The sequence below is a fragment of the Strigops habroptila genome, chromosome Z (genome assembly GCF_004027225.2).
Source record: "Strigops habroptila isolate Jane chromosome Z, bStrHab1.2.pri, whole genome shotgun sequence".
Taxonomy (NCBI): domain Eukaryota; kingdom Metazoa; phylum Chordata; class Aves; order Psittaciformes; family Psittacidae; genus Strigops; species Strigops habroptila.
In genome coordinates, this window is record NC_044302.2 from 74,980,208 (window position 1) to 74,994,815 (window position 14,608).

The following is a 14,608-nucleotide window of genomic DNA, read 5'->3' on the forward strand; positions in this document are numbered from 1 at the left end:
TACATTATAAAATATGAAACTTAAGTGGTTAAGTGGTACATAGTTACTTTTCATTAAAACATGGCTGAAAACTGTTTCACGTTTTGTTTTGTTTTTCCATAGTGTTTTGTTTTTCACGGGTGTTTTGTTTTTCCATAGTTATTCAAACTGCTCCCAGGAAAATACTGACAAAATCTGTTTCATCTACTGACTGCAAAAAAACCTACCTTTATTTTTCAGGACGTTACATGGCAGACTGCTGATATACCTGTGAAAGTCTTTGGATCAAAAGAGTGCAAGAAGCTCACTCTGCCTCTACCTGTTAAACACTATTTTCGCACGCATTAATTTTTTCAAAATGTTGACCTACTTTGAAGCTGAACTACAGAACAGAAAATGCACTTTTAAAAGTCATTTTGCAAACTTTTTATTACTTTAAAATAGCACTGAAGTTAACTTCAACACTGTCTGTAAATGATCAACTGCAATATTTGGGAAAATTTGTTGAAATTCTAGTAAATTTATATAGATAAAGTCAAAATAGTAATCCATAGCTGTAATGAAAGTATGAAATTGTATGTTATACGGTAAACATTAAGCCTAAAAATGTAGGAGAGCAAGTAAGAAATATTTCAGCTTTCCATAAGTAATATTCATTTTTCAGATTCTCTTAGTTGCCAGCTTTTGAAGAAAGAAGAGGCAAAGTCTCATGTAGTTCTTATATCTACTCACGCCACAAAACCAGCTGAGTTAGAGTTGTATAAATGTAACTTGATGCCCATGTATCATATATTATTAACATGTAAGTCGTTTTATATAGGGTTTTTTTCCTAAGTGCAATGTGTTACAAAATTGCAAAAGACAGCAGAGATTTACTTCTGCAGTTAGTAAATTTTATGGGTGTTGTGATTGTTTGAATTAATGCTGTAGATTTAATTTATTTTTATATGAATTGCATAACATTTGTGCCTTTAAAAAAAGCCTGTGCCTATCCAATTTGTTATTCATGTGCCTCACTTCCTTTTACAAAGTTTGGCTCTTCATCAAGAAAGCACGGAATTTCTGTAATACACACAACTTTATAAAAATTCCTTTGACTGGGATTTATTTAGAAGACAGATTTGCAAAAACTGGAGATTGTCTTAAAAGAGGCTTAAAATACTGGGTTACTTCCTCATGGGGTAATTGCAATAAATGTGGCTGTAGTAAAGGGAGATGCACCAAGCAGGACTTTGAAACTTTGAGATAGTAACTTCAATGTTACCAAAGACAAGAATACTGAAAAATCACTGAAGATGGTAAAAGCAAACAGCATTTCTCTTCACTCTGACTGCAAGTCTTTGTACTTTGAGTGCTTTTGGGGATGTGAATGTAACATAGTACTTCGGGAGGACTAGCATTTTAGAAGGGTATTTCTTGGCAGCAGGATCACAAGTACTGCCATTTGTATTAGTTGAATTTTTTTCTATAACCACCAATTTTAATATTTGTATTGTCATCTAATCTTGACATTCCCACAGCCTAAGCACAGTGAAGTGACATAGTAGTAACATTTTTCTAAAGCAAGTCACTACTTCATAAAATCTTCTATGTATTTGTATTATCAAGAGTTTTTTCAGTGCTGAAATCAAAAGTATTGGGGCAAAATAATTCAGTAACCTGCACGTTGGAATTTTACATGACCATTTTGAATACCAGTATCTATTTCAAATTCTCTATTAAAACAATAAAATGTGTTTGAACTAATTCATGCTAAACCAGTAATGAATTGGACTGCTGAGGCTTTACAAGAAATTAAGCTTTGTAGAGGCTACATAAATGCTAATGTATACTACACACTTGCAGATGAGAGTTCCATTGCTAACATTAAGTACATACTGTACTGTAGAGTTGATTGGAAGAGTATATTTGGCTCTTAATTTGCTAATCTTACTGAATGGTAAATTTCTAACTCATAAAATGGTATAGTCTTTTTACTGGAATCTTAATTGTAATCTGCTTTGCAGTCAAACTGTGGATAACATGACAATATTTTATTAACAAAAACCCAAACCCGTATTGCTATTCTTAATCAAGTATTACTTTAATTTCTAAGTTAAATGAAGTAGTTATATTTCAGCACTTTTAAACTAGCCTTCATTCAGGTGATTATATATACATTTGCATTGGGTGCAGGTTACAATTTTGAAGCCATATAAGTTTGTTTAAGCATTTTGTAAAGACATTCAAAACCAATGTAAAAAGTACATGTAGCTATCTGATGAAAAGAAACGTATGTAGCAAGCTGGTTCTTGCTTATGTATACAGCAATATCCATTGTAGCTGCCTCCTAAGAAAATTAGTTTGTAAACACAACTCTAAAGGATCTGAATTTTTATGAATTGTTACTTCGTCAGACTGTAAATTAGAGCATACAAGTTTATCTTACAAAAATTGTAAATACTTCTGACTTTTCATAAAATGTAAATTAAAAAAACGCACCCATAATAAACATGTAATATATAATTTAAATGCTGATTTATATTGCCTATACTTTTGCAGTTAGTCTCACAGAGCTTCTAAGCAATAAGATAACAGAACAAAACTATGCCTGTATTGAACATTCTAAAAGTGTTGATGGGACTCTTCATCAGGGACTGTAGCAATAGGACAAGGGGTAATGGGTTCAAACTAAGACAGGGGAAGTTCAGGTTAGATATAAGGAAGAAGTTCTTTACAGTGAGGGTGGGGAGGCACTGAAACAGGTTGCACAAAGAAATGGTAAATGCTCCATCCCTGGCAGTGTTAAAGGCCAGGCTGGACACAGCCTTGGGCAACATGGTTTAGTGCGAGGTGGCCCTGCCCATGGCAGGGGGGTTGGAACTAGATGATTTTAATGTCCTTTCCAACCCTAACCATTCTATAACTCTATGATATGATTTTTAAGTGATATGGGGTGGACATAATATATGAGCTTTTTTATATATATAAAACAGGAAAGGTGGGTGGAAAGATGACTTCCACAGAGTTGCATTTTTTACTAAACTGGAATGCCCAAGTTGTCTACAATGGCTAATGGCTTTACTGAGTTGGTATGCTTAAACTAGTAACTTAGATTAGGCAAAACTGCGGATATGTTTATCAGGAAATCTCAACTTTGTAGACATGAGCTGCTCTTTGTAAATAGTGTTATCAAATGCAATACATTCCCTAACTTCCTTGACAAGTCTATGTTTTGTTGAGTGCACAGGAAAAAAAATCAGTGGCAAGATAAAAGTAATTCTTTCTGATTTCTTATTTTCCACCAGTCTGAAAAAGTACATGATTTAAGTACTACTTGATCAGTCTGAGAAGAGTTCTTCTAAGCTGCGACCACAGAAACAAAAGTTGAAACTGAGCAAATGTGTTTGAATCTGTTTCTTTCCTACTAATCCCACAGCCTGTATAAGTTTAGTAAGCAATGACTTATTAAACTGACTTTCTCAGATGGCTGGATATCACTGCAATAAGTACCATTCCTGTCATACTGGAAATTAATAGTCCAAGAGTTTGATTCTTATCTTCTGCTGGAAGGCAAGAGTGAAGAACACCAGTGCCTTACAGTCACACAAAATCAGAGAATGGCTTGGGTTGGAAGGGACCTTAAAGATCATCTGGTTCCAAGCCCCCTATCACAGGGACACCTCCCACTAGACCACGTTGCTCAAAGTCCCGTCAAACCTGACCATGCTTCCAGGGATGGGGCAACAACAACTGCTCTGGGCAACTTGTTCCAGTGCCTCACCACGCTTGCAGTAAAGAATTTCTTATTTATATCTAAACTAAATCTCCCCTCTTTCAGTTTAAAGCCATTCCCTCTTGTTCTGTCACTACATGCCCTTGTCCTCCCCAGATTTCTTGGAGGCCCCCTTTAGGCACTGGAAGCTGCTTTAAGGTCTCCACAGAGCCTTTTCTTTTCCGAACTGAACAAGCCCATTTCTCTCAGCCTGTCTTCATAGCAGAGGTGATGCAGCTCTCTGATCACCTCCATGGCCTTCCTCTGGACTTGCTTGAGCAGCGCTTGTGTTGGGGGCCCCAGAGCTGGATGCAGTACTGCAGGTGGGGTCTCATGAGAGCGGAATAGAGGGGGAGAATCACCTCCCTCAACCTGCTGGTCACGCTCCTTTTGATGCAGCCCAGAATATGTATGGTTGGTTTGGAATGATCCATCTAGCCCATCTGTCTTCAACAATGACCAAAGAATAGGCTACGGCACAGAGAGCTCACAATCCATTTTCTTTCTATCTCCCCAGCATCCTCAGTTATCAGTTAGGGATGTAAAAGGGTATAAGGCTGCTCAGTTCTTCTAGTATTCATTGAACCTGAAGTGTCAGACATCACTGCTCTGGCACTTCCGTTAACATTTGACTTTTGTTACTGTACACCAGTGCCCATGTACTACTCACAACTACTATAAACTCGATTTATACTGCCCAAGCAGGTTTGTGATTATCTAAGTACGCGTTCATGTAGTTTTTCAGGGATAACTGACTACCTCTACCACTGCCAAGTAATATTTATGTAGGGTATCTGAAGGAGCTAAGATATTTGATTATCAACTGGAACAGCATGGGAGTTAAAATGGTGGTAGATTTTGCTATCTAACTAGAAGGGAAGGTCTTGCAGCATGCCAAAAAGGATTACATTTCAAGTGTTGTGTGTTTGAGAAGCTGAAGATAGGCATCTTAATATCTGTGTACCTTTTATTTTCTTGGAATTGCTAGATAATTGGTTTCCATTTCAGTTGTCATGAAAGGGCAATTTTACTTTAGAGCATGGAAGAAAAAACTCAGGAATTCCTCCAAGGATAAAAAAATTCCTCCAAGCTAAAAACAGTTCAAGGTACTAAAGCAGCAAATAACATATTTGCTGTGTGGTGCCCTTGATTGGACCGATTACCAGGCCTCTTAATTGAAAACTTAATGTTTACCTTCAACTCTGCATATTATTACATGACTGAGTATTCCTTCTCAACTCAGTTTGACCTTAATGTTTGCTGACATGTTGATTTTTACATAAGCTCCCCCTTAGCTCATTCAATAACAACAGAAAGTACACAGTCTTTAAAATATTCTTAAAAACACAAGAGACTTCTTCTGGATTACTTATTAAACATTTAATACTCAAATTCTGCATTTTCTGGAGCTGCTTTCACTTCCTTTGGAATCAACTTTTTGTTTTTAAATCTGGGATGCCTATTGTAATTATTATAACTGAAAGTATGATTTTTGTTTGCCATTGTCCCAGGTGTATTTCTTTTTAAAAGCCTTGTTCTTTAACTCACCCTTTTTTTTTTTTTTTTTTTTAATTATTAGAACTCGGCTTTTTATTTTTTAAAAGTTAGGTTAGTAATCACAAGCCATAAATCATGCCAACTTCAGCATTGTTTATGATTAAACTTTTCCTCTTAGCATCACCCAACATACCTTCTTGAAGTCCTCATTTCCCAAGTCATGTTTTCTGCTCCAGAAAGTTAGCAGTGGTAATTCTGATGACTCAAAATTCAGTGATGACTCAACTCTTTCTTCATCATGGTTAAATGAAGCAGCACATTTCTAAAACAACTGCTAATTCTCCCCTCCAGATGTCCCCTCCTGCTTTGTAATGAGATAAACTCTTCATATAATATCCACACCATTCCTTTCCACTTCCCACTCCTGTCGCTGGCAGGATATATGAATAGCCATCACCAATACAGAAGTAGTAAAGCCGCCCCAGTGTTAGTACTGATACGACACTGGATCCAGGCATGATGTACCAATAAAACCTGGGAAGGAAAAAAATCAAATCACACCAACCCAAGCTCAAAAATTTACTTACCTTCCACATGTATTGCACTCTATTTTTCTGGAGTCTTACAGGATTGTGAATTTTGACAGAGAACCAAAGTCTGAAGAGACACAACTTTTGTCCCCTGACTAAGCATGTCAGAATCCCTCAGCCTCTGTTTACGAGCCCCTTCTTGTTTCTGAGCAGTTCCCAGATCGACAACACAGGCTAAGTACTTGAGTATTTGAGCACAGAAGTGCCGCAGGCTGTGATCTGTCATCTCTGCTGCTGACATCTCTCCAAAGTCTCACCAGTCTATTCCCTGCCCCTGCTGCAGCTTTTCTCCTGCTGAAATCACAACTCCATGTTCTGAGTCACTTGGTAACAGTAGGCTGGCTGTCCACTTCTAGTGAGAGGATAGAATAATTTCATTTTATTGAAGGTCTAAAATGCAGGCGATTGCTTGATTTAAGAATTGCATCTTGCATATCTAGGGCAAGAAACTTAACCTCAGACAAGCACACAGTTACTCTGGCATAACTTCAATATAAACTTTTACATAACTTTTATATAGGTAATATAACGCAAACACTATACTCACAGGAGACAGAACAAGGAAATTACATGGGAAACCAGATGTGGGCTTTAGTGTTCCCACATTAAGGGGGAGAATATGTATTTATGGCCATTACATCTATTCTCTTGGCATTTTGCAAGATATTTGAGGAAATCCTCAACCATCTCAAAACTTAAGTTGTGTCTTTAATTCTGTGGGAGGACATGCAGGATGTCTTCCCATGCAAGAAGTGCTGCTGTCTCCACGTAGCTAACAGCTACGACTTGGCACTACTGCACTCAGCGCTGACTGAACGTGGGTAGCACACGTCACCTAAGCATCCACCCTTGCTTCCAGGCAACAGTAACTTCCCTAGAGGGAGAAGCAGGGAACCTATATCCCCATTTGCTGAGCTATGACCTCTCCAGATTGCTCAAGGTGGCAGCACTTTTGCCAGCTGATCCGCAAAAGATGTCACAAAAACACACATTAGAATTCAGAGGTTTTTTGGTAAATACCATTTAGCCTTTCCTCCAAAGGATCATCCAGCTTAAAACAGTCCTACAAGAACTTTTGGTTGAAAAGAGGAAAACTATAACCTGTGTTTCAGGAAGCAGTTTGTCCCCTGTGTAGGCAGCAACAGCACAGTCTCCTGCTTCTCCTGCCACTGATGGTTAGGAAAAGCCAACAGTTGCCACAACCTAAAAAGAAGCTCCCTTTGGCCTGTCACTTTCCTGAGTTAAGAATTTCTGTGCTCTGATAATCTGCAGTATAGCAGCTGCTTGCTTCTATGAGGGTCCTAAACTCTGCAGAAGGTCCCACGCTTGCTGCCTGTGAGCAGATTATGTGCAACTCATTTGCAGTGCCCCGTATTGAGGTCAGGACTGGAGGTTGAAGCATAGAGGTTGTGGACAGAAACAAATGTAAATGAAACACCCTCTGATGTAGTTGCCAAACAAAGAATCATGAATTACACCTCATCTTAAGCTGCCTGCCTGGACTGCACAACCAAATATTAATGACAACTTAGTCACCATTACTTGATTGCATTTGTTGTTTATAACCAGGTTCAAACAGAATGGGCATGCGGTATTTCAAAAGGTCAACTTTTAGATTGTCTAGATGCTCATAAAGCAATAATCCCATGATTGAGATGCCTACACTAATTAAAAGCAACCAAACTGGCTTAAGATACAGCTTCATGATGAGCCGGTAGAACAGTTCAATATTGCCAAAAGACATGGGCCATGCTCTCCGTTTTCACCCACCCCACCTTGTACCAGCTCTGGCATGCATCATTATCTGCTTCAGTCAACTCACCAACCAGATAAACATGAAATGCAGCAGGGGAGGAGGGGGAGAAGAAAATCCTTGTGGTAAGTTAAGCCAACTGAACCAGCTTGCAGCAGAGCCTGGCCAACACCAGGCACAGGAATCCTTAACCTAACTGCAGAGAAGGGGCAGGGAATGAGATCTCCCCCTTTTGGCAGCGACAAAACAAACAGCTCAGCTGTTCACTAAACCACAGCCAGAGAGGGAAACTAAAACCAGCTGGCTCCAGTGACATAATAGAAGACTTCTCCTAATAGTGGCTACAAACCCTGAAGTCATAAACTGCAAGAGATTGATAAGTAAAGCAAATAAACACAGGGGGTAGGAAAATCCATGTAGAATGTTTAACTGGGAGTGATAAAAAGGAGTTTGCTCTGAAAAGCAACAACAAAAATGTTTCACTTCCACTGTGTTGCTGGACCCATACTAGCTGGAAATGCCAGAACCAGTAAGAACACAAAACAGGGAGAAAGCAAAGCGATCGACAAACACTTTGCCATATTTCTTAAAGGATATCTAGATTATGTAGTCACATGGTAAAAATACTTTGCAATCCAACAGTATCTAAAGAGAGATGCTAACACATGATCTAGTAAAGCTAAATATTTTTAAACCAGCAGATCAGATAACAACGTCCAAGAATTTAGGGAGTTGAATAAGCCATACTATGGACCATTAATTTTTATTTCAGTGAGTCTTAAAATGCTAGAAAGTATTTGAAGACTAAGAAAAAGCTAACACTTCACCATTACCAAAAAAAAAAAGAAAAAAAAGAAAAAAAGAAAAAAGATGACAATCCAAATAACTAATATAGAACTTGGTAAGAAAATTAAAATACAGTTAAGATAATTAGTATCAGAGATGGATGTACTGAATAGCAGTCTTAAACTAATTTACGATCAGGTTGAAAATCTGGATCATAATAATAATAGGGTCAAAGGAAAAATAGATTTATATAAGATACCTGATTTAGCAGTACACAACATTTTGGCTTACAACTAGAGCAATGCAAAAACATGACAGATTATTGAAAAATTAATCTTCAGATGTAACTAAGCAGGGAATCAAATATAAGCACATTTCTGGTGGATTCCTGTAGAATTAGTATTTAATGTTTTTCCAGTTACCTCATGTTAAAAAACCCAAAGTTTTGCAGATGACAAAACACTGGAGGAAAAAAAAAATGCCAGATTTCATCATCACACGAAATGGCAGTAACAGACTTAGGATCATATAAATAAGGACAAAAAAACCTCCTATCACTTTGGGATAACTAAGGACTTTTCTGAACTATTCTTGAGATACATCCAGGGGTAGAACTGCTGACAACAAATCTGCAGATCTTCATGGGATCACAGAACTGAGGCTGGAAGAAACTCTGGAGATCATCTAGCCATTTCTCCTGCTCAAAGCAGCGACAAAGACCTGACATCTTACCAAACTAATGAACTCTTCAGAGATTAAAATGTGGGTTTTAACAACAAAAACGTCCAAAAAAGAGTGACTTCTTTAGAACCAATCACCCCCCATTTACCAGTACAACCTCCTCCATGCTATCCTGGCTTTCTGGACCGTCTGTTAATTCACTGAAAATCTATTTAACTACCACTCTCACCTTATTCTTTTCCTCCTTTTATTCATACCCACTTGATTGAAGCTCCATACATAACATCTTCCTTTGATTTTTTCATCTATTGAAAAAAGAAGTTTTCTGAAGAAAGGTTGATTTTACTCTCTTGACCTCAATGGCATAGTGAGGTAAAACTTTGGTTTTATTTACTGTTTTCCACCTCAACAAAACTTGGTATCTGGCATCTTTTACTTCAGCTACAATGACTGGAAAAGACATAGTGCAGTGTGACATATCTGCCTACAGTAAACAGTTTTGGAGGCAAGGTTCACTTCAGACTGACTTAAATTTCCTACCAAAAGGTAACTTCTGAGCTTCACCTAGTCCAAACTACCCCTCTCTATATCCTGTCCTAAATCTTGTTCATCCACAACAGAAACAACACTCCCTACCCTTCACACTGACATGCTTAGATCTTCTTTATTTGGACAGAATATTGTTGCTTTCTGTCCAAGGATTTTCCTGGAGTCTTCACCTACCTTTTCCCTTTAAGATAATCGAGTTCAGCTGTTAACCTAGCACTGCCAAGTCCACCACTAAACCATGTCTCTAGCGCCACATCTACACATCTTGTAAATACCTCCAGGGATGGTCACCCAACCATTTCCCTGGGCAGCCTGTTCCAGTGCTTGACAACCCTTTCAGCAAAGAAATTTTTCCTAATATCCAATCTAAATGTCTCGTGGCACAACTTCCAGGTAGTTGTAGAGGGCGATAAGGTCTCCCCTGAGGCTCCGTTTCTCCAGGCTAAACAGCCCCACTTCCCTCAGCCATTCCTAATCAGATGTGTGCTCCAGACCCTTCACCAGCTTCATTGGCCTTCTCTGGACACACCAGCACCTCAACGCCTTTCATGTAGTGAAGAGTTTCTCCAGGAAAGTGTAACACCACAGTGTTTCTCACTGTACTTAGTCCTTCCTCCTAGACTGGGGCCACTTACTTACTCATTTACTTTCAAAAGTTACTTGAACTCAGTCAATGACACACCATCAAAATGCATTTTCTCCTGGTTAAGTGTATACTGGCCATGTGCTCCTTTTAAATAAGAGCACTGATGATGAACTCTTGAACAGAAAATTACCCTATACTGATAGGTGCAACATGTAGAAGCGTTCACAGGGCTCACCTTCATTTCCTGACCCCAGTGCCATCACAGAGCAGTGCAACAGGTTAAGGGTTACCAGTGCCACCAGCTGAAGTATCTGACATGCCTTTCTCTTAAAAATAAAATGCATGTGTGATAAGCAAACCCAACAAAAGATTCAGATGCGAGATATGGGTCCAGCTCTCCTGGCAAAAAAAAAGCTGTTTTACTTTTACTGGGGTTAATGTATAACCTGCTTGAATGTTATTAATTTTTAATCACTTCTCTTTAAATATCTTAATTTCGTTTCAAGACTTAAAGGGGGCTTATAAGAAAGACGGAGAAAAGTAGGGCTGTTGCAACTAAAAGAGGGTAGAGTCAGACTAGGTATAAGGAAGGAATTTTTTACAATAAGGGTGGTATGACACTAGAACAGAGGTGAGGCAGATGCCCCATCCCTGTAAACATTCAAGGTCAGACTGGACGGGACTCTGAGCAACCTGCTCTGGTTGAAAATGTCCCCGCTCATTGCAGACAGGTCAGATTAGATGGCCTTCAAAGGTCTAAACCCCAGCCATTCCATGGTTCTATGATTTAGTGCCAGAAATATTGAGCAAGACTGTTGCATTCACACACTTTTTAGAGCGGAGTGAGAGAGGAGGGTGGGAAAGACTTATGAAGAGGAGGCAGTGACCACCAGACAAGTCATGAATCCTGCCCTGCCCAGGCCCTGAAGAGAACAGTCATCTTGGTTTTGTTATCGGGCTTCTCTCAGTTCCTCCTGAAGGAATGCTCTTCACAGGTCACTAGGGTACGCTGCATGAGCACACCACCACAGGCCCAGTTAGCGGCTGTTTTGGGGGAGGGTGTCAATGCCTAGTCCACCCTCCCTTCCAGTACAGCCAGCATGATACTCTTTTCTGTGGCTCTTTTGTAGCCATCTGCCAAACTGCAAAGAACTATTTCAGGGTTAATTAAGGTTGGTTCAAAAGCTTACTGAATGTTGGCAGCAATGCTTCTGTTATTTCTGAGCCTATAAATTGACAATTCTAATAAAACAAACATTTTTATATCCTCATATTTCTAAGTATAGCTCTTTAAGTTAAGCAGAACTTAAATAAACCAAAACATACAGTTCTTTGCTATTCAACTGAGCTCTGCAGTTTCTGTGCACACAAAGTTCTTGCTGTGAACTGGCTGTACACAATGAGAGCTGGAGAACCGGACTGCTGTTGACTTCTGAACCATTCTCTCACTTGGCCCTCAACATCACAGCAAGCAAGTCACAGTTTATAAAGTAAAATTTACTATTTACTTCCATGCATTTTTCAGCAGCTCTTGCTTCCAAGTACACTAATAAAAGGTCGGCTCTAACTGAAACAAAGCAAATAGCACCAGCCTTTACTCAAAGATCTTGTATGATTTCAGAAAAACAGAACAAAGTCCCAACTGCTGTGAATTACAAACACTAGGTATTTCTCCAGTGGTTACATTCTCATCAGGACAGTTTAGGACAGTCTGGATTCTCTCACCGTGTTTTCAAACATCTGAACAGGTCCTGCAAATGGTATTTTGTGTTTTGAACTGAAGCACAATCCCAGCACACCCAGTATTTCGCATGTCTAATCTCAAAAAAGAAAAATTAGTGTAACAGCTGAGATTTTATTGACCAGCCTCATATTGCTCATAACAGATTAACATCTCTTCTACACGGTGGAATTTTACTCTAGAAAAGACCAGCATTTAGTCTTACTGCACTTGCAACCCCATTTCTAGAGGCCATCATTAGGCAAACAATCCAAGCCACATAAATGGCTTTGCCATTTATAAGCATGTTTGCTAATTAAAAAAATAAAGGAATATGAAATTAGTAATTTCATTCGTATTTGATCATTTCGCAGTTTATTGCCATAAGTAGTGACTTCCATCAAAGCAGCCTTGACTAATTCCCAACCAATAAATTATCAATAACTGTATTTCTCTGCCCATCATCCTAAAATCTTCTTGGCAGTGTCTCCACAAGCGTAACTGACTTTGACCACAAAAATAATTTCAAAAGCAGTAACGTTCTGGTATTTCTGGGTTCCCTGCCATACTCCAGGTGCAAACGTACTGTAGCTTTCCATAGTTCCAGGATTGCTTTCCATGCCACTCCAAAATACTTATTTTCTCTATTAGCATCAACATCCAAAAAACTGTGTCACATGATGATATCCAGATTTAATACAAACAACTCTCACAGTACCTTCCTGTATGGCAAAAAACATTTTACCTCAATTTTTGACAAGTATTGCCACTTACAGTCTGGAATTAAAACACGCATTTCTCATAGTTAAACAGTTACTATGTTGAAAGTTTAAAAAAGTAGTTAAAAAAAAAAATCTTCTCAAATCACAAAATATGTCTCAAGATTACAGCTTTATGACTGTAGTCCTGACAGGAATCAACATCCACTTAATCCACTGAAAACGCACACCAGGCTGAGCCAGAATCTCACTAACTGAAGAATGATATTCCTGAAATCCCTTCTTTCATCACTGGTGTCAAATCCTGAAGCCCAACACTACAAGAAACACAAGTGGTGGATGGAGGGAAAAAGCTGATGACAAGCTTTGGCAAGGGAAATCATTAACCATTTGCATGTAGGTGCTGGCCAGCAAACACGTTAACTTTAGTCAAGGCTGACTTTTTTTTTTAAAGCTAAATTCTTAAGACAGGTTTGGCACGAGAAGTATTTACATAAAAGGAATAAAGTATTTACATAACAGGAGAAGAGAGCACAGTAGTGGTTGAATCATTTAATGGTATCAGACAACAGAAGAACACTTAGCCTGACAAAATACGTCATATAGAAACGAGCACCACATAAATGTTTTTTATTGTTATTATCAGACCTCTACGTTAGAAGAAAAACAGAACCAGAATCAGGTATTATAAAACTGCTACATAAACATAATTAAATCTCCCTGTGTCACTGTTGTCACACATTGTAAAGTAGCCTGATTAAACATTTTTGATACTCTCACTCTTCGCAAGACTTCAGCTTCAGCGTGTGTTCATAACAAGCAGTGCTCATCTTCTGTTTTCTTCAGGCTTTTTGTTTTTTTCATTCCCTGCTTTTCTTCTTTACTAAAATACTTCACTCTTCACAGCGTACAGGAGTCATTACTTCCCAGTCTCTCCTTACCCTAAGCAGCATATGAGTGTTTTACAACTGAAGTCCACCTTCCAGTCAGTGGTAGCTGGGTTGGGACATAAAACAGTCGAGACAGCAATGGGCCACTAACATCCAGGAATCTATAAGCTCTGGAAACCTTGAAGCCTTACAGCTCATCACAAGCTCCTTCCTACACCCCACATGCATCTTCATACACTCTTTGGTTCTTCAGTGAATTCCAAGTTTTCCCTTGTTCTCTGTCTAAATCTAGATCCCCTCCAAAACTCTATGGATCCCATTTCCCTCCAATCTCACTGTCTAACCAAACTATCAACCTGTCAAGCAAGAGTTTAATTCACTCTCTTTTCCTCCTGCCATCTGTTTTCTTGGCATCACTGCACCTTTCATCCCTGTTCTGGTTCCCCTTGTTTTGACTCACATAACCCCAAATGGCTTCCCTCACACTTCACCAGCTACCAGGCTCTGCCTAACCAGTGGGGCAGCTTTAGTCCCACTGTCATTCAGGTCCTACCACTGCTACACCCGCTTACATGTGGCACATCCCAACCCTCCTCCCCTGGCTCCTTGTCCTCTCACACAGCTGCTCCTTGCACTTCAAAGCTCTTGTCTCTGCTACCAAAGCCAGCTTCTTCCTGCACCCTGCCTGCGCCTAGCAAGCAAGAAAGCAAGTATCTTCTCCCATTTCCAATGCCTGAACTGGCGGTCATTGAAGGAAATTATGAATTTCTATTAAATTCATCTCAGGCTGAGAGAGTTAGGCTTGTTCAGCCTGGAGAAGAGAAGGCTCCGGGGAGACCTTAAAGCAGCTTCCAGTGCCTAACGGGGCCTCCAAAAAACCTGGAGAGAGACTTTTTACAAGGGCCTGTAGTGACAGGACAAGGAGAAGTGGCTTTAAGCTGAAAGAGGGTAGATCTAGCTTAGACATTAGGAAGGAATTCTTTACTCTAAGGGTGGTGAGGCACTCGGAACATGTTGCCCACAGAAGCTGTAGCTGCCCCATCCCTGGCAGCGTTCAAGGCCAGCTTGGACTTTGAGCAACCTGGTCTAGAGGAAGGTGTCCCC

General features: G+C 39.3%; 1 protein-coding gene across 9 annotated transcripts in view; it reads left to right on the plus strand.

Moving 5' to 3' along the window:
- FCHO2 (FCH and mu domain containing endocytic adaptor 2) overlaps positions 1–2,490 on the plus strand; it is an 87,308-nt gene extending 84,818 nt beyond the window's left edge. For 8 of the 9 annotated variants that reach the window (XM_030470092.2, XM_030470095.2, XM_030470096.2 and 5 more), the window contains one exon: positions 220–1,723. In XM_030470092.2, coding sequence (XP_030325952.1) covers positions 220–242 — 23 coding nt within the window. In that variant the 3' untranslated portion in view covers positions 243–1,723. Of the gene's footprint in view, positions 1–219 lie in introns of all 9 variants that reach the window. The other variant, XM_030470089.2, reaches the window with a different exon arrangement.
- Positions 2,491–14,608: the final 12,118 nt, after the last annotated feature.